Below are 19,289 nucleotides of genomic sequence, written 5' to 3' on the forward strand. Positions count from 1 at the left end.
ACAACCTCAAACAAAAAAACACAAGCAGAAGACGTAATGTCACACAATCATGTCGAACATCCCCACCCAGTGCTGACAGTCTTAGTTTGTGAAACATTTTAACCTTTGGCCTGCCACAAGGACTGCTCAACTTTGGAATCAGGGCAACACATTTGCAGGTCGTGGTGATCACATACAGTAAGATATGAACACTATAAAAGCCAAGGGACCAAAGCACGAGAATTAGTCTTCACAGAAAGAGGAGGACTCCACTTACCTTAAGGCAGTAAGAGCTTTACTAAACCCATAATGGGGGGTATCAAGCTCTGCCTTTTGCTGCTGCTGGGCACATACACACTAGCCCGTAAGTATTGTGTTTTTATTAGGAAGATAATAGATATAGGATGTTTGTAATATTAATAAATATGTATGTATTTTCAGGGTAAATCCACTTTGGAGAAAACAGTTAGTGTTTGTTAAGTGTTTAGTTTTTTAAAAAGTGGATGATTTCCTTTTATAATGTTTTTTACTATCTTTGTTTGTGAAAATACCTAATAGAGTGTTTGTTAGTTATTGTATCTATAAATATAGCTTTTATATAATTTAAGTGTTTCATTTCTAAGTTTTAAAGCAGTTTGTGGGTTTTCAAAATGTCAAGCAAACATGTTTTTATCCTTGACAGAGAAAGATGGGGGAATTGTTGATGAACAATCTTCAGTTTGCCTTTGTAAGTTGCCTTTTCATTCTTAACACAATGATTGTACGATGTGATTTCACTTGAAATACACAGCGGAGGTTCCACCGTTGAACTCTGATGGATGAGCTCACCTGTTAGTCATGTTATCTTAGTGTTTAAGTAATTAAAAGTATATATAACGTTGTACAGTGTATGAAACATTAACGTACAAAGCTCTAACTGATGTTTTAAATATGTTTTAGTGGCCAAAAGATTCAAAAATATGCGGCGTTATGTGTACGACTATGAAGCTGAAACGTTTAACGGCATGAATGGAGCCACCAAAGACAAGAGCGGTCCCAAAGTCTCCTGCAAAGTATGTCTCACACCCCTGATCATTACTGCAAACACTCTCTGCACCCTATTAGACACCATTTGTAGTAAGAAAAACTGTTACTTCTGCTGCACAGGTTGAGATTGATGTGCCCCAGACCTGTAGCTTCATCCTCCGTGCAACAGAGTGCTCTCTGAGCGAGATCTCTGGTATGGACACAGAAGGGAACCCAGAGTATCACCCTGCAGAGGGAGCGCTGGCTTTCAAAGATGCTATGGCTAAGTAAGTTATGTTTCCAGCAAGCATTTATATTCAGCTGTGTTATTTAGTCCTAAAACTGAAACGTGGAAGTAAAGGAGATTGGACTAAAGGGCAGGTTGTAAATGATGATCTGTCCACGACGACAGGAACGACTTGAAGATTACAGTCGAAGGACAGACTGATGTCCGACTCTACCCCGAGGACGATGAGCCTGTCAACATCCTGAACATCAAGAGGGGAATCGTCTCTGCTCTCATCGTGCCAGTAATGGAAGAGGATAAGAACGATGAAATGGTAGCTCTCCTCAATGTTTTATTGCTTTAAATTAGTTTTGTCAGTATTTCCAGCAGTTACCAATCAGTTCAGGTCGGAGTCACCATGTAGAGATCAATTCTGATTGCGGTGAAGACTCATGCACAGATAAACAAGTTGCACAATAAGTAGATAAGCTGCCCCAGTCACAGGTGATAAACACGCTCTAACAATGACAACCTTCCAGCTGCACGTCAAAGTCCAAGATAAGTTTATCTCGTTAATTGCATCACCTGCTCTCATAATGGGAGGCAATCTTTTAGATCAAGTGTTATTCAGATGCAGGGAGATTGCTTAAGAACACAAAGCATGTGCACCACATTTTGTAACTTTGTTTTTTTTTTTTTAAATGTTTCCAAGATCCTAAGTATTTATGATGCCTCTCTCATCATTTTCAGTCCACCGTGCATGGAGTGTGCCCCACCGACTTCAGCGTCGACGCCAGAGAGGACATTGCCACCGATGTGACTGTCAGCAGGGATCTTTCCAAATGTAGCTTTTTCGTTTACCACCAGCAGATCACCAGTCCCATGGCTCTCATCACTGGCATGGTAAGAGATTAAGCGACAACCTCGTGCGAGCACAATCTCAAACTAAAGCCAGGAGTTGTTTAGATTGAATATGGGATTCAATCACATGATATCAATTAAAAGAAGCTATATTATCATATTTATATATATATATTATAATGCCAGAAAAAATACCTTAAAACAGAATCATTGTATTTCTCTTCACTGGTTTCAAGCAGTCTGCGCTTCATCATAATCTAACAAAACATTGTTGTCGTTCTACTATCAGAACACCCGTCTGTTCAAGATGATTAGCAGCACCCAGACTTGCAACTACAAGTTTGACAACCAGAAGAAGCACATGACCAGTGGAAGCTGCACAGAGAAACACACCTTCCTGCCCCTCTCTCCTGTGTAAGTTTTTCATCATCTTTTAGACTTCGGGAGTGAGCAACCTCTAGAATGGGTAGAGAGCCATACTTACCACTTCCTGACAGCAACAATTGACATTGTTAATGTCGGTTTGTTATATTATTTGTGGACAGTTTGTTGTGGCAAAATGACGAGAAGAGACGTTGATTTGGAGTTGCAACCCAGCGGGCAAAACCAGAATTCAGAAATATCAGCATGAGCTTTCTAGTGTATTTCAGTCCTCTCAGATCACTTTCCATCAATCAGACCAATCGGTTGTAACACAAACAAAGCCCATCCAGCTTTCCAAATATGGTATCTTCTTTTGGTGTGACCTACGGTTGGCGTCAAAATAACCTTTGACAGAACACACAATTCATGTACAGAAAATGTTTTTACTCAACCCAAGTTTCATGACCCAGGCAGTTTTATTGATAACTTCCTAATTTCTACTATTTGTTATCAACCAGATTCAACATAACAAGTTAGATATTACATTTTCCTTATGATTCCAAATGTAAGGTTTCCAAACATGTTATCAGATGATTTTGTCCAACAAGTTTAGAAACATTTCTGACTTATATTTATGCTTTGAAAAAAGTACATTTGGTATGTTTGTATGAATGTTGTTGTGCTGGATGGATATGAACGTTGTATTTTACTAACTAGTCCACGTTTCCCGAAAGTTCCAAACGAACATATAGAGGTCTATGTATAATAATATAATGTTTTGCCTTTTATGACCATTTTGATGAAATTGTCTCATTTTCTACAAACAGTAGTGAATATGGAATTTCCACGCTGGTGAAACAGACTCTGACTCTAAGAGAGATCGGCAGGATCAATGACAGAGTCTTCAACTCCAGTGAGTGTTTAAAAATAGTTAAAAAATAAATGCTCAATGTGCCAATTGTGTCAAAATTTCTGTATTTTTATATTGTTTGTGATATAATTCTTTGCAGATGTGAACAACTACAGACTCTTGCCCATGGATGTTCCTGAGGACAAGTCTCCTGTGCAGACCAAGGATGCTGCCATTGCGACCATGCAGCAGCTGATCCACCTGTCAAAGACCAGTGAGGGCGAGGAACGTGCCGGCCTTTTCCACAAGCTGGTGTCTGAGCTGCGTGGCCTGAATGTTGACGTTCTGGGATCTGCCACTGACGAAATGATGGACATGTCCCAATTTCTGTCATGGCAAGCTTTGACTCAGTGTGGCACCCCAGAATGCACCAGCGCCATGCTGAAGATTCTCAGGACCTTCAACAATGCTTCTCTTGAGGTTGATGCGACTGTCTACGCCCTGGGAATGCTGTCCAACCCCTCCCGCCTTATGGTGAAGGACATGCTGGCAATGGCTCAGTACAAGCAGAGCAAACCCATCATGTACGCCCTGAGCAATGCAGTCAGGAAGTAAGTGAATTTACACAAGATTTTTCTTTTATCGGGAGAAAGTCCTTCTCAATAATGTCACAGTAAGTGGATGTTTATACTTTAAATTCATCACGAATGCCTCACCTTGCCACTAGACTGTACCAGGCTGAGCGCGTCACCCCTGAGATCACCGCTGTCTCTGAGTTCATGGCGTCCCTCCTGGGCGCAGACTGCGCTGGAGAGAAAGAGCTGACCTTCCTGACCTTGAGGGTAGGTAACCAGCTGTAAATACAGCCCGCTTATGAACCAACTTGTTATGGCAACTCCCAATTCCATGTTTTTTCTTATTGTCTTTTACTATTGCATCCAGGTTATTGGAAACATGGGAGATGCAATGGAGGCGGCTGACGCTGCTGTAAAGACCACCCTGATAAAGTGCATGAGACAACCTGCAACCACACTGTCTGTGCAGCTGGCTGCCATCCAGGCTTTCAGACGCATGTCTGCAACTGATGAGGTAACTAACATCCCCCAGCACAGATGAACAATATACTAGATTCCCAATTGTATAGTTTCCACAATGACAAACACGTGACTGTTGTTTTTCTATCCAGGTTCGTTCCAACCTCCAGAGGGTCAGCCAGTATCCCAAGGGTGCTGTGCAGAAGCGCCTGGCAGCATACCTGATCCTGATGAGGAATCCCCAGGACAGTGACATTGAGATGGTGAAGAAGCTGCTCACGCAAGAGCAGAACATGCAGATCAAGGCCTTTGTGACCTCCCATGTCTACAATATCATTTCCTCCACTGATTCAGAGACCCAGAAGTAAGAATAGAGCACCCTTTAACTGACAGCACAATCCATGCTTTCTTTAATGAAAGAACTGTGCAAATTTAACATCCCAACTTCTTATATTCAGCTGATCTTTTCTTTTTGCATTTCATTTTCGCCCTAGGCTTGGTCAAAAGATAATTGCTGCCCTGAAGGACACTGAAGTCACCACACACAGCGACTTCGCCACAAAGTCTCGCAACTACAAGCTGGGCCTGGCACCAGGGAACATGCAGGCTGCTGTCCTGGGCAACGTTGTCTTTGATCCAAGTAGCCAATTGCCGAGGGAGGTGATGCTGGAAACTACATTGAAAGCTTTTGGTTTCAGCATGGATCTTTGGGAGGTATGTAAGACTGTGGCCCATAATAATCAGGAATGCATTGCGGTTTCAAATTGTAGTTTTACACCTACTGAAACTACTAGCAGCTGAAAATTACATTCATAGGGGTCTTCTTGTTATTATTACTACTGTTTGTTCTGCTGCAATTCTTTCAATTAATTTGGCCGACACTACTTATCTGACCCCGAAGTAAAAACTAACTAGTATTTAAACTAATTATTTGGCTCAGATTCAGACTATAACACTCTTAATCCACACTGTTTTTTAATCAAATTGGTTTCTTTTTCTAATAGATTGGCATGGAAGGAAAGGGCTTCGAGCCAACCATTGATGCTTTGTTTGGAAAGAACGGGTTCTTCCCAGACACTTTGGGCAAGACGATGTACTGGACTTTAGACAAGATACCACCAAAGATGAAAGAGCAACTGGGGAAATGGGTTTCTCCCTTGGACACAGCAGGAAGAAAGGTACATATTGTGTGTGGTTATTTATGTTAAATACACTAAGTTATTATTTATTTATTATTATCATTTAAGCTGATACCACCACAACTAATACTACTTGTTGTAGATTCCTGAAAATCTTGTGAGAGAAGTTGTTCGCAACTTCAACAAGCTGGTAAAGGAACTGCAGAATCAAGAAGCCCCGGAGGCCATGGCCTACCTGAAGATAATGGGAGCTGAGCTTGGCTACATCAAGGGCAATGATATGAGGTTTATTGCTGATAACGCAATGATGTATGCAGAAATTTTCATGAAGATCATTCCTACAAAGGTATAGTTATGTACTCCTGTTATGCATGTCGTGTATTGCCTGTCTTTCTCTAGACCACAGAGAATTCAAAGTGTCCTTTTTTTTAACAGATTGTGAGTAATCTGATGTCCGGCACTGACAATGAGATCTTCGCCCATTACATCTTCATGGACCACAAATTCATGATGCCAACCGCATCTGGCCTGCCTCTGACATTTGCTTTGTCTGGTACCTTCGCTCCTGGAGCAAAGGGAGGCCTTAGCATGACTCCAAACAAGGTACATTTTCTGAATTTTGTCTTCAATCTACCTTCAGTGCTCTGTCAAAAAAGTAAACTAAATTGTTGTCATTAAGTTGTTGTTTTGTTTTATAGGTGTACTTCTATAAATGTCCTGCAAAAAATGTTACAATAATAAAGAGTAACTATACATAATAGTATAATATATTGTAGTTGTATTATAATGGCAGTGTCATTTTATATTTTGTCATTTCTCTGCAACCTATTTAATTTCATGTGATCTATTTTCTTTTTCACAGAAGGAGCTACTGTTCTCACCCTCTGTTGGAGTTGAGTTTGTGACTAAGATGGGAGTCCATGTACCTGAATTTGTCGTGTCCGCTGTTGAGCTGCACACCAACATTTACCACGAGAGCACACTCAATGCCAAGATCACCATGGATCAGAACCAGGTCAAGCTTTCCATACCCGCCCCACAGAGCACCACAAAGCTCTTGAGCATCAGGTAACATAAAACACAAAATACATTCATAAAATATATATATATATATCATAAATGAAAAGTGCTTTAGATGTAGATGATGATAGTTCATACAGAATGTTTGAACAAAGTTATTAGAAGGTGGAAACTGATGTTGCTGCTTTTTCTTTTTTTTAAAGCAATAAAGTGGTGATCGTAGGTGCTGGTCAAGCTGCAATGATCCCACACGCAGAGGGTGAAGAAAGCTGCAGACCCCTTTTCTCTGGAGTCAATTACTGCACCAAAACACTCCGTGCCACCACTGGAGATAACACTGATGTTCCTTATTTCCCCCTGAATGGAGAGTCTAAGTAAGTAGATCTTTGAAAAATCTGTGATTGTTTTTTTCAATTGTAATAATAATGATTGTAACATAATGATTGATTACACAAGAAAGGTTACAAGGAAATGATCATTTAATTGTGTCATGCCTCCGTTTAGTAGAAGTAGTCCAAGTTTGATACACAAATACTTAATGACATTTTTGGTGTGTTTTTTAGTACAATATCATAGAGGACTACTTTTTTTGATATAACTCTTTTCAACCTAGGTTTTCTGTGGAAATCAAGCCTTCTCACGAGGTGACTGAGTACACTGCCACCATCGCCTACAAACTCCTCAACGAAGGAAAGGACGGCCACCACAAGGTTGATTCTTTGAAGTTGGCTCTGAGAGCTGAGGGTAGGAGCATCTTATTTGGACAAACCTTACAATAAGTTTTTCTATGTGCTATAATATCTTCATTTCTCATTTTTATAGGGTTACATACATGAGTGATCAGTTATACTTTTGCTCACTTTAGGTTCTCGGCCTACCGAGGCTACCGCCACCATGAAGTACAACAGGAATAGGAACATCTTCACCACCCAAATTCAGGTACCTGACTTTGATGTTGAGGCTGGCGTTAAGATTGGCATGACCGACAGTAATGCCAAAGGCAAATCCATCATCCTCGAGATCACCAACAAGAACGTGCCCCAGCTCTCTCTGATTGGCCGTGCCAAGTGAGTCAACCCAGCTAAAATCTTTCTTTATAAATAATATATCTGAGAGCTATGTACTGTAATATGCTCATGTGCACAATAATGCTACAGTATTTGTATATACATGTATTGACTTTATATCTCTATTAATCACAGGCTTCAGGCCATGAACGATGGCATGCTGCAGGTTCAGCTGTTAGTTCCTTCACTGAGGACTGATGCCGCCATCACTGCGACCATGAGCAAAGCTGATGGACTCACCATGGAGATCAAAAGTGATGTCAAACTCCCAGAGACCTCCTCTATTCAGGCAATCACATTCAAATATGGTATGTCTTTTCAAGAAAATACTACTTATGGACTTCAGAGATTTATACTTTTTGGCATTGGTCTCAAACACTGTTTTAAAAGTAATATGCTAAATGCTTTGTATCTCAGGTGAAGACCAGGCTGAGATTCAGTTGATGTCCAACATGAATGCTGATACTAAGATCCTGGTGCCTTACACTGAAGCACTTCAGGCCTGGCTCAGGCAGTTGATGGAGGATGTCATGGACCAGCAGGTTGTCAAGACGGACATGAAAGTGCGTCATGTCTTCAACAAGGCAGTCGAGGTGAAAAGAATATAATCATTATAACTATTTATCAGAACTTGACTTAGTTTTAGTTCTTCCAGACTAAAGCTTAAGAAATGTTGTGTTTCTTTTCTAAGGCCAGTGATATCTGGATGGAGAAGATCTCAGCTGATGGTCCCTCTGTTAAGACTCTGATGAACAGAATTGCAGATGTGGAAATGCCCTCCATGCCTGAAACCCTCTACATGAACCTGTAAGTAAACCCCTATATCTAATAATAATGAGAATTATGTTATTTACTGTTCATTTATATTGCTTGATTGTTTCATATTTATTTACTTGTGAGCAATGCTGCTGCAATCCTGTAATTTCCCCACTAAGGGACGAATAAAGGATTATCTTATGTCTTATCTTATTTACTCACCAGTTGACTGTATATTTAAAATGACATAATAACAAATGCTCTGCTTTAATCCCTCCACCAGTGATAGCACATTCAGATACCAGTTCAACCAGGATCGTTTGACCATCACTGTCCCTCTACCTCTTGGAGGAAAATCATCTGAGGAGCTGAGGATCCCTCCAATGGTCAACTCCCCACACATCTCAATGCCAGAACTGGGCATGGAGTTTGCCTCACAAGAAATCCAAATCCCCACTTTTACCATCCCCTCTGAATATGATCTCACCCTGCCTCTGATGGGAATGGTGGAGGCATCTGCCAAGGTCAACAGCAACTATTATAACTGGGAGGCAACTATGTCTGCTGGTAACAACACTGCTGAGTCTCCTAGCTACTCAGCCAAGTTCAGCGCCGTGGCCGACAGTCCAATCAAACTTCTCTCCTTCTCAACTGAGGGTAATTCTTTATTTATTTATTTTAATTTCTTGTCTTTAATTAAAATAATTATACGTTTGTTTTGTAACTTTAGAGAAACATAATGTTCACACCCATAAATATTGTTGTTTTTTTCTGTTTTACAGGAGCTACAACAATCAAAGACACAGCAGAGGAGACAATGAAATTCACCATTGATGGTTCCCTGAAGCATATGCTTATGAACACAGGTTTTGACGTGTTGGAAACTATTGCTGTCACAGACAATGTAATGTCAACAGGAAGGTACAACATCTATGTCGTCGCACCCGTGGGCCTGGAGACATCGCTGACTATCACCACCCAGGTCACCTTAGATTCAAACACGCTCTCTGGAGATATCAACACAGACGGAAGTGTGTCCGTTGGATCCATGACTGCTAGCACAACTTATCTCCACACCTTCTCTGTTGAACCAGCAAAGCAAGAAGCCAAACTGGAAAGTACACTGAGGCTGAACTCTGATATCCTGAAGGTTGCCAACAAGATCAAGGCATCATATGCAAATGAGGAACTTGTGATTGAGTCTAACACCAACATGAACACTAACCCCATCAAGCACACCACCAAAATGAGCCTCAGCTACAAAGATGTCAAGCTTACCATGCAGTCTGACTCTGTGACCAAGGCCGATGAGCGAATGCTTCGTAGTCAAATGGAGTTCTCTGCCTCTGATGGACAGGCCAGCCTCAGGATAGAGAATCAAGCGGAAGACACAGCGAACCGTGTATACTCTTTGGTAACTGGGTCCATTAACCCCTCCGGCTTAGAGATCAATGCTGATGCTTCTTTGAATGTCTTCTCAAGCCTTGCCTCTCACAAGGCAACCTTGGCCCTGAACATGAATGGCCTGACCACCAGCTGTACAACAACTGCTCAGCACAACCCAATGACCTTCGAGAATGTTTTCCACGGTGGAGTTGACACCACTGGTGCCACCGTGTCTCTCACTACTAAGGCAGGCATTAAAGACAATAAAGCTGAGCTCAATGTTGAGGGAAAGATTGCAAGCACAGACGTGTATCTCAACGGCATCCTTAAGGGTAACCTCTTTGACATCAACACCTTGAACAGAATGAACTTCAGACTGAATGAAGATGGCTTGATTCTCTCCAATAGCATAGTTGGATCTCTCCACGAGATGAGGACCGAAAATACCAACTCACTGTCTCTTACACTGAGATCTTTCATGCTCCGCTCCAAGACTGACAACGTCCTTGACGAGAGGAACTCCTACATGCACGACATTGCAGTTAACATTGAGCGTTTCACTGCCTCAGTTAATGTGAAGAATGACCTGAAGATCATGGAGATTAACTTTGTGAATGATGCCCAGTTCAAGGCTGAGCCCTACAACATGGAGCTGACTGGAACAATGATGGGAGTCTTCTCAAAGGAAGAGCTCAAGCACACTTATGAAGTCAAGTTTGTCGATATGGTCTTTTCTACAAAGTGCAATACCATCGGTAAACTCCTGGGAGCTCAAATTACACATACCACAGATATGGAAGTTGCTGGTCTGACCATGAAATTTAACAATGTGGCTAACTTAAACTCACCAGCTCTTCGTATGGACAGTACAGTCATTACTGTTGCTGCACCCTTCAATCTGAACATTGACGCTATTATCAACGCAAATGGTGCAGGTTCTCTCTATGGGTTAGAGCAGAGTGGCGAACTATACAGCAAATTCCTCCTGAAGGCTGAACCTCTGCTGTTCACAAATTCCTTCGAGTACAGAGCCTCAACCACCCATCAACTGGAATCTGGAAACGTTATCAACACCAATATGGACAACAAGTTCAACAGTATGCTGAGCCTCCAAGAGCAAAGTGTCGCACTGAATATGGCATCTACAGTTGACGAGCACACTTTCAACCAAGACATCAGTGCCTATAACAATGCAGAGAGAATGGGTATTGAGATGGCAGGAGCTGTTTCAACTCCACTTTTCAGTGAGGCCACTCAAGATTACGCCATTTCTGGATTTGTGAAATATGACAAGAACAGTGACAGCCATTTCATCCAGATCCCATTCATTGAGCATCTGCCTGCAGTTATTGAAAATATAAAGACCACAATGATGGAGCTGATGGACCAAAGCATTGAGATGCTGAATGACATCAACACCAAGTATGAGATCAGCGCCCAATTGCAGAACAAAGTGTCAGAACTGAAGGAAGTTATTGACAGTTTTGACTTCAACCTTTTTGTCCAAGACCTGACCAAGTTTATCAACTCCATGGAAAATGTCATGAGCAACCTGACAGCCAAGTTCCCAACTGATAAAGTCATGAATATGCTGAAATCATTGAAGAATGCAATTATGGCTTGGATCCAGAAGCAGAACATTGTTCACAGCTTCAATGTGATTAATGCCAAAATAGAGGAAATCCTGTCCAGCTATGAGGTTGAAAAGATGATTGGGGCCATCATGGATGAGGTTGTTAAAATTATGAAACAATATCAGGTGAGGGAAAAAATGCAGGCTGCTTTTGCTGCTCTCAAGTCAATTGACATTGAGCCTTTGCTCAAAAGAGTTATGGCACCGGTTCAGGAGCTTGTGAATGAGCTGTATGCTTTTAACTTCAAACAGCTGATCGATGACATGAGTGACTATTTCATGAGGATGGTACAGAAAATCAGATCTTTTGATTATGACACATTCACTATGGAGTTGAAAGAGAAAGTTGCAGATATGAGCAAGATTCCCTGTTTTGGAAAACTCTATGGAGAGTTCAAAGTAACATCCCCTCACTATACACTGATGACCACTGCTGACATTGAGAATGTCACAACTACATCAGTCACACCAGATTTCCGAATCAACCTTAACTCAAAGGCTTCATCTACTTTGAAAGTCCTTGACTTCACAGTGGATGCCAATGCTCACTTTGCTGCGCCCAAGATGAGTCGCCTGTCCATCTCCGAGAACATCAAAGTTGACCAGTCATCTTTCACACTTGACCACAAAGGAACAATGTCTCTCTATGGCCTGTCAGCTCAAGCTTCTGCTGAAACTACTGCAAAGGCTAACACTGAGTTATATGTTGCCGAACTCGTCCACAATGCATTCTTTGCCCTTGAAAATGGAGTTTCCGCCACTGTGGAGACTAGCTACAAACATGATCTCAACATGCCATCCATGAACATCTTCAGTGAAACATCAATGAATCAAAAGAATGTCCTTCAGATGGAAGCTGGTACTGCCACTCTGACCATTACTAATCTGGCCAATGGAAAATATGCAGTTCACGACTTTTCAGATGAAGCAACCCACAATAGTAACATGGAGGTGGTGATGGATCTCCACACAGCCAAAGTGACGTTCACTGGAGCAACAGGGAGCAGCCACTTCAAAATGAATCAAAATGCAGTTGCAGAAATCTGCATTTTCCGCCATGTAATTATTGATGCCAAGTTTGAGACAGAAACACCTTTCATGAAGGGCAGCGTTGCAGAAGTCAAATTCCAGGCGAAGGCTGGAGACCTGAAAATGGATTTCATTGCCTCTCACAGTGCAAAGCTAACTGGACAAGTTGAGGGAACTCTCTCAAACTCTGCACTTGTTTTAGTCACACGTCGTGAGCTTATTCTTGAGACCAAGAACATGGGAAATGTCAAGGTTGCCCTTCCATTCAAGCTGTCTGGAAAGATGGATCTCCAGAATGACATCTCTTTGACCCTGAACTCTGAAGTGCAGCAGGCTAGTTTGACAGGTCTGGCTAGATTCAACCAGTACAAGTACTCCCATTACATCACCATGGATAATGGTGACAAAGAAATTACCATATTATCCCAGTTCAATGGAGAAGCTAATCTGGATGTACTGAAAGAGCCTATCACCATTCCTAAAATAACTTTGCCATTTGTTGGTATGATGACACCAAGAGTGGAAGACTACTCCCTGTGGGAAGACACCGGCCTGAGCGATCTCCTGACCACAACTCAGCAGACATTTGACATGAACTCCAAGCTGAAGTACATGAAGAACCCTGAGATGAAAACCATTGACATTAATGTAGATTCAATCATCAATTTAATTAATAACAATGTCGAATATCTTCAAAAGAATATGCTCATTGGTAAGGATAAGACTGCTGCCATCCTCGCTACATCTTTTGACCAAGTAAAGGCAGAGTATGAAAAGTACAGCATTGAGCTTCCCAAAACCATTACAGTCCCTTCCTACACAGTTCCAGTGATGAATGTTGAGTTGTCCACATTGACCATTCCTCTGCCCGACATCAGTCTCATCGTAAGACCTGCTCTGCATGTTCCATCTGCCCTCAGCAAGTTCACTCTTCCAAAAATCACTCTCCCCAAAATTCGGAGCATCAGGATTCCAGTACTGGGAGATCTGACCTACGAGTTTGCCATGAAAACCGCAGTGGTCACACTGAAAACTGATGCTAGCATCCTTAACCAGGACAGCATCATCATCAAACTTGATGCTTCTTCAACCTCTGAATTTGAGGTTCTGACTGGAAAGATTCAGGGCAACACCAATGTGAACACAGCCAGCGGATTGAAAATGGTCTCTGGCCTGTCTGTGAAACATTCAATGCTTGAGGGAAACCATGACAGCACCTTCACCGTAAGCTATGAAAATGTGGATGCCTCCATCACCAATTCAGCCAAGGTCAATTTGCCTGTTCTGAGTATGGAAATCAATCAGGAGATTACTGGAAATTCAGAGGAAGGCCTTGTTGTCTCTATGTCCACTCCATCTGCTGGACTCATTGCACTTCAAATGCAGACTAAGCGCCCAGCACAAATGAAAGGAAGACTCTATGGTCGCTACCCGGTAAGAAAACTTTTGCTTACTTGTTTGTTTAATAATACCTTTTGATTGTAATTTCAATGTTAATAGTGTAATTATATTTCAGTAATATTTTTGTTTTATGTCTCCAATTTCACACAGTTGGAGCCAACAACTGACATTGATATCTTAGCTCTGAAGCTGTCTGTGATGAACTCTGAGAAGTTAAACCTTCAAACGACCTGGAACATGGAGATGCCATATGAGATGATGCTGGGACTGAAGAAACAGGTGCCCGCAGTCATGAAAGCTGTGTCTGATCCTGCTGTCAGGACATACAACACAATACGCAGACATGCTAGAAGCCTTGAGGGTTCTTTTGAGCAGGCTGGAGAGCAGGGTAAAGTGATGTTCAAGAGGGCTGTTGACAACTTTTCAACAGTAGGTACTTCTAATTTTATGACAACTGTCACAGAGAAAACCATTTTGATTCTCAAAGAGTACCAAAAGAAAGTGGAAATTGTCCTTAATGCTGTTGTTAAATTTCTGAGAGTGACCAAGTTCCAGATTCCTGGGTACGAGCAGAAGCTGTCTGGGCTTGAGATCTACCAGAAATACAGTGCTTTTGTTGCCGATGTATCTGAAGAGGCTGTTCAAAAGGTTCCAGAGTACTTTGCCTCCATGTTTACAGCAGTATTTGAATATGTGCAAGCCATTGATTTCACCATTCCTGGCACAAACACTGTTGTCAGCGGGAAAAAAATTATTGATAACTTGTTTTCCGTTTTGAGGAAAATTCAGGACCAAGTGCTTGTGACTGTGAGGAAACTGGGAGAAATCCAGCTGGAAGATGTCATTAATAAATTATCTGTATTTGTGCAGTTTACCACTGAACAAAGCGAGAAGTTTCTCCAAACAATTAAATCTCAGAATGTAGAGAAGCTCTCCACCTTTGTGACCGATGTATACAATGATGCCGTCAACTCTCCTGTTCTGGCTGATGTTGCAGGGCAGATTGAAATGGCACACAAAATTGTTGTAGAATTTTTACAAACTGTAAAAGATAAGCTCCAGAATATTTTGTCCGACATGTCTTATGAACAACTTCAAGCTGACATCCAGTCCTGGATTGACTTATTGGTAAAACGTGTGAATTCTTTCCACAACAATGTCATAAAGACACTTAAGGAGAAAAGCAAAAGTGTTGAACCATTTGTGAGAGTCGGTGACCGGCAAATGGAGATTGACATTCCTTTACCATTTGTTGCCAAATTCTAACTGACTAACTACCTGACTGTGGATAACTAAGATATACGACAGTGTTTGTATTGACTGTATCTGTTATGTAACGATGATGCATGTCTCTTAACTCTGTTTTTCAAATAAATTTCACTCCCAATTGTACTGTGCTCCCTTTGTGTCTTAAACTATTTAAAAAGATGTATGTCACCTTCAATAAAGACAGTTTTACTGCAGACTGTACATCTCTGTGCATTTATTTTATATAACTTAACAGAATTATGACTGAAAATAAAATGTTTTGGCATGATTATCAAAGTAAGTTGAAGCAAAGTACTATGATATGATGTAAAATCGTCTTTAGATTTAATATTCCTCCCAATATATAAATTGGCATTTTTCTGACATTAAGCACTTAAGTTTGGGTCAAAGATGCTTCCTTAAATCTCACCAAAAAAAGTACATATTGGAAAACAGTCACAATATGATAATTAGTTGGTTTTTTTACTCACTTTCCACCACTGTAACATGCTACAACTTATTTGTAGCCTCTTACCTAAATTTAGCAGATACACAAATAGCTTGTGTGACACGAGCTCTCTTATCATAAAACTGAGAATAAATTAAATTGTACGATTTTCTTTTTTCAATAATGGCTATTGGCTGTGTGTAATCATTAGCAGTGTTATCCAGTTATTAAGCAAAAGTAGCAATGCAATAGTATACAAATACTCCACACACATGCTTTTAAAAAATACTATGTAAAAGTACATAAGTATTTTCAGCTAAATTTACATAAAAAAGAAAAATAACTAAATACTGGAAAATTAAGCCTTCACATAATGTTGTATTTGACTTTAAAACTGTACTCTTGATGTTTTGTGTGTAAACTATAAGTCAATAAAGTACTTGCTAAAGTACACATATATTGATGTTATGGGTAAACATATTCTACAAAAAAAGGAAGAAATACACAAATTCAATGGATGATTTGCAGAATATTACAACAAAGTTTATCTAATTGTCAATAAATAAATACAGTATTATTTAGACCTTATACCAGCTACAACACCACATAAGTATTTGTCTTCGGTTTGAAAAAAAAGCAAAAGTGGATAAGTAGGTGGTGACACACAATGATTATTTTTTATTGACTTTCCCAAAACTGTACCATTTGTTTCCTTACATTCTGTATTGTCTTTCCTCAAAATAAACCATTGTTCCATTCAAACCTGTAAATGTCATAACATTAACGTAGTCAAAATCTGATACACTCCTACAAACGAATGTGTTGAGCACATTTTTGTAAATTTCCTTCTCCATGGTTTCATAGTTTTATTCTTCAAAGTATAATAAAGAAAAAGATGCTCAGTCTGATCAGGGAATAATAACTTAAATCAAAGGCACATGAGGGGGGCCAGTGTGGGAAAATTAACCGGTCTAGCACAATGCATTCCTGTCCTGTAAGTCAGCAAAAAGCCCAGCAACAGAAGGCAGGGGGAAATGTGACTTTTAGACCATTGTAACTAGTTGGATTTATAAAAGATAATTTATTAAACTCTGATTTAGCGAATGGTTATTCAATGAACCACATAAAAAAGGACAAGTTTAAATAGAACTAACTCACGTAGTAAATCCATCAGGGTTTTTACCCTGGATTCCCAGGTCACAGTCTGAAACTGATGTTCATAGCTGTCATTTGAACACACACTCCCTTCATTGTGTAAAAGACGACCGCAACACAACACTGCTTGTGAAAACACAGATCAAACATGAGCTCATTACACAAAAATGAAAATAAGCTAAAATGCATTTATTTCTGTTGCTAACTTCAAAGCTCCAACAATATCATCATCATCATAATGGAAGACATGAAGGAGGAACATTTGTATTTGTGTGTGTTTCTCAATCAATTATACTTCAGCTGTAAACAAACTTTAAACATCTTCAGAAAAGGAAATAATATTTTACAATTTACATTTTTTTTAGTGTTTTAGTCAAAGGATACCTTTTGTTTACCTTTGTGTAATAATTATACGACTGTGGTTTTAATGACATAACATGAAAATGTAAATAGCCACACTTTCCCATATTCCCATGTGAGTGTGCTACTGGCTAATAGAGCTCTGACACAGCCCTCTTTTCATGACACTTTCTCAGAAAAAGAGTTTCGCTGAGCAAAGCACTCACATGCTTGCATCTCACATGCTTGCATCTCACATGCTCAATCTTCTCTTGGATATCAACAGCAAACCTGAAGCACTAGTGAAATAGTAAATGGACCACAGGTCTTTGAGACTGATGAGACAAGCCAGCCTTTGAGATCAGATTTAAAAGTTAAGAAACATGGTGAATATGTGCTTCAAATTGTAAACTGTAATGATAAAGCAACCCCCTCCTTGTTTGCTGTACTAGTTACGGGTTACAATTTATTTACTTGACTTGCATTGTTTTGTAATCTATGATCAAAAAGTATCTCTTTTACAAAACATCCTCCCAAATTGTCTAATTGTGACAGCAAAGCATATCCTTTGGGGTAGAAGCAGACTTAGCCAACTTTAAAAAAAATATATATTTCTAGTAATTGTACCTTTTAACTAACAACTAACAAAACATCTTCATAAAAAAAATGTATACAGGCCAATGTTAGAGAGTGTGTTTGTATATATATATATATATATATATATATATATATATATATATATATATATATATATATATATATATATATATACACACATACAAACAAACACACTCTAACATTGGCCTATATACATTTAATACTGTAGTCAAAAACATTTTATTGATGTGGTTCCAACTGACACCGATTTCTCTCACTGTAAACTGAAGATATGTGTTAATCCGTGGGTATAACACATCGGTGGACACACCACGGGCACTGACTGCTGCACTGACTTAAACTAAGGTTCAGAAAGTTTTTTTTAAAGAATTATGTGAATTGCTGTAGTGTCAAACAGTAATTCTGCTGTGCAAATTCACAAACTAAATATTCATTTTTATAATACAAAGTGGACAAAAACGAGTGCAATGTGTGCTTATTACAAAGTATACGGCTGTAACCTTGGCAGTGAGGCAGTGGCCTATGCAAACACTTGAAACACAAAAAGTTAGCAATTTAAACCGAGGCTCAAAAGCAGGCCTTTAAACGGCCTATGTCCGCATTAGACAGGGGTAAATAAGGCGTCCGCTGACATAAAAGTTTGTCCTTTTTACCCCTCCACCTGTCATACTGGGATCATGTGACCCGCAAACAACAGGCTGTAACCAGTGCATTTCTTTCACACACACAGACATACATACCCAAACACACACACACACACACACACACACAGACACACACACAAAGCGATTTCAGATTATCATCGCGTGTGTTCAAAACAACTTGTTTGCAGTCATTCGTTTTGGCTCAACCAAGGTCGTCTGATTACAAGGGAGTAACCAAGCCATGGCCACGGCCCATACATGTTCAGACACGGATCCCAGCGGTGGAAGCGTCTTGTCTGCGCGTCGCGGTTCTCCAGACAGTGTCGATTCACATCAAAACACAGCAGTTGAGGCAACCTCCTGATGGCTTTTTCTGTTTTTGTAAAGACGCCCGTGTTGCAGTTTCGAAAACCTCCCAGATGCCCTCCTTGGATTTGGCAGCGCACTCCAAATAAGCATATGCGCCAATGCGCGCGGCCATGGCTCGGCCGTCCTCTGCCCTCACTGGCTCCAGCTTCAACCGGGACAGCTCGTTCTTCACGTTCTCGTCGTTGCGGAGATCTTTCTTGTTGGCCACTAGTATAATGGGCACATTGGGACAAAAATGTTTGACTTCGGGGACCCACTTTTCGGGGATGTTTTCCAGCGAGTCCGGGCTGTCCACGGAGAAGCACATCAGAATGACATCGGTGTCCGGGTAGGAGAGGGGGCGCAGTCGGTCGTAGTCCTCCTGCCCGGCGGTGTCCCACAAAGCTAGCTGGACTTGCTTGTTTTCCACCTCTATGTCCGCCACATATGTCTCAAACACAGTCGGAACATACACCTCGGGGAACTCGTCTTTGCTGAATACGATCAATAGACATGTTTTCCCACATGCGCCGTCCCCCACCACGACTAGTTTCTTCCGTATGTCTGCCATTGTTGCCTTGTTCCTACCTCTCGCTTGAATGCTGCATTAAAAATCGCAGACACTCTCGGGACGCTCCCTCTTCCTGCTTTTAAACTATAAACGAGCCTTGCCCCGTAAGCCGCTCCCGTCTAACAACTCCAGATCATTTACCAGCAACCACTGCGATCGCTTATAAAGC

The 19,289-nt window shown here is 40.7% G+C and overlaps 2 protein-coding genes across 2 annotated transcripts; one reads left to right on the forward strand and one right to left on the reverse strand.

Annotated features, from left to right (window-relative positions):
• On the forward strand, positions 1-15,077 carry LOC137785849 (apolipoprotein B-100-like). Its single transcript, XM_068577383.1, has 26 exons — positions 1-343; positions 662-706; positions 919-1,031; positions 1,126-1,271; positions 1,397-1,544; positions 1,961-2,113; positions 2,361-2,485; positions 3,262-3,347; positions 3,445-3,895; positions 4,012-4,126; positions 4,227-4,373; positions 4,471-4,682; positions 4,813-5,032; positions 5,323-5,496; positions 5,600-5,803; positions 5,893-6,060; positions 6,320-6,525; positions 6,681-6,851; positions 7,091-7,221; positions 7,343-7,544; positions 7,680-7,852; positions 7,962-8,137; positions 8,236-8,351; positions 8,584-8,957; positions 9,083-13,782; positions 13,900-15,077. The coding sequence occupies exons 1-26, from the start codon at positions 289-291 to the stop codon at positions 15,013-15,015; spliced, it is 9,927 nt and encodes a 3,308-aa protein (XP_068433484.1). The 5' UTR covers positions 1-288; the 3' UTR covers positions 15,016-15,077.
• A 2,639-nt stretch (positions 15,078-17,716) lies between these two features.
• On the reverse strand, positions 17,717-19,266 carry LOC137785851 (rho-related GTP-binding protein RhoB-like). Its single transcript, XM_068577391.1, has one exon. It carries the CDS (start codon positions 19,118-19,120, stop codon positions 18,530-18,532), a length of 591 nt encoding a protein of 196 aa, XP_068433492.1. The 5' UTR covers positions 19,121-19,266; the 3' UTR covers positions 17,717-18,529.
• Between the last annotated feature and the right edge of the window lie 23 nt (positions 19,267-19,289).

The sequence above is a fragment of the Clinocottus analis genome, unplaced genomic scaffold (genome assembly GCF_023055335.1).
Source record: "Clinocottus analis isolate CAN_PGR_092001 unplaced genomic scaffold, fCliAna1.0.p SCAF_15, whole genome shotgun sequence".
In the NCBI taxonomy this organism is placed as follows: Eukaryota; Metazoa; Chordata; class Actinopteri; order Perciformes; family Cottidae; genus Clinocottus; species Clinocottus analis.

Excerpts from the sequence above, each read along its gene's own strand:
- LOC137785851 (XM_068577391.1), bottom strand. The coding sequence starts at position 19,120 with ATGGCAGACATACGGAAGAAACTAGTCGTGGTGGGGGACGGCGCATGT.
- LOC137785849 (XM_068577383.1), top strand. The coding sequence starts at position 289 with ATGGGGGGTATCAAGCTCTGCCTTTTGCTGCTGCTGGGCACATACACA. Across the intron at positions 6,061-6,319 it reads TTAGCATGACTCCAAACAAG|AAGGAGCTACTGTTCTCACC; the intron begins GTACATTTTCTG and ends TCTTTTTCACAG. Across the intron at positions 7,545-7,679 it reads TCTCTGATTGGCCGTGCCAA|GCTTCAGGCCATGAACGATG; the intron begins GTGAGTCAACCC and ends TATTAATCACAG.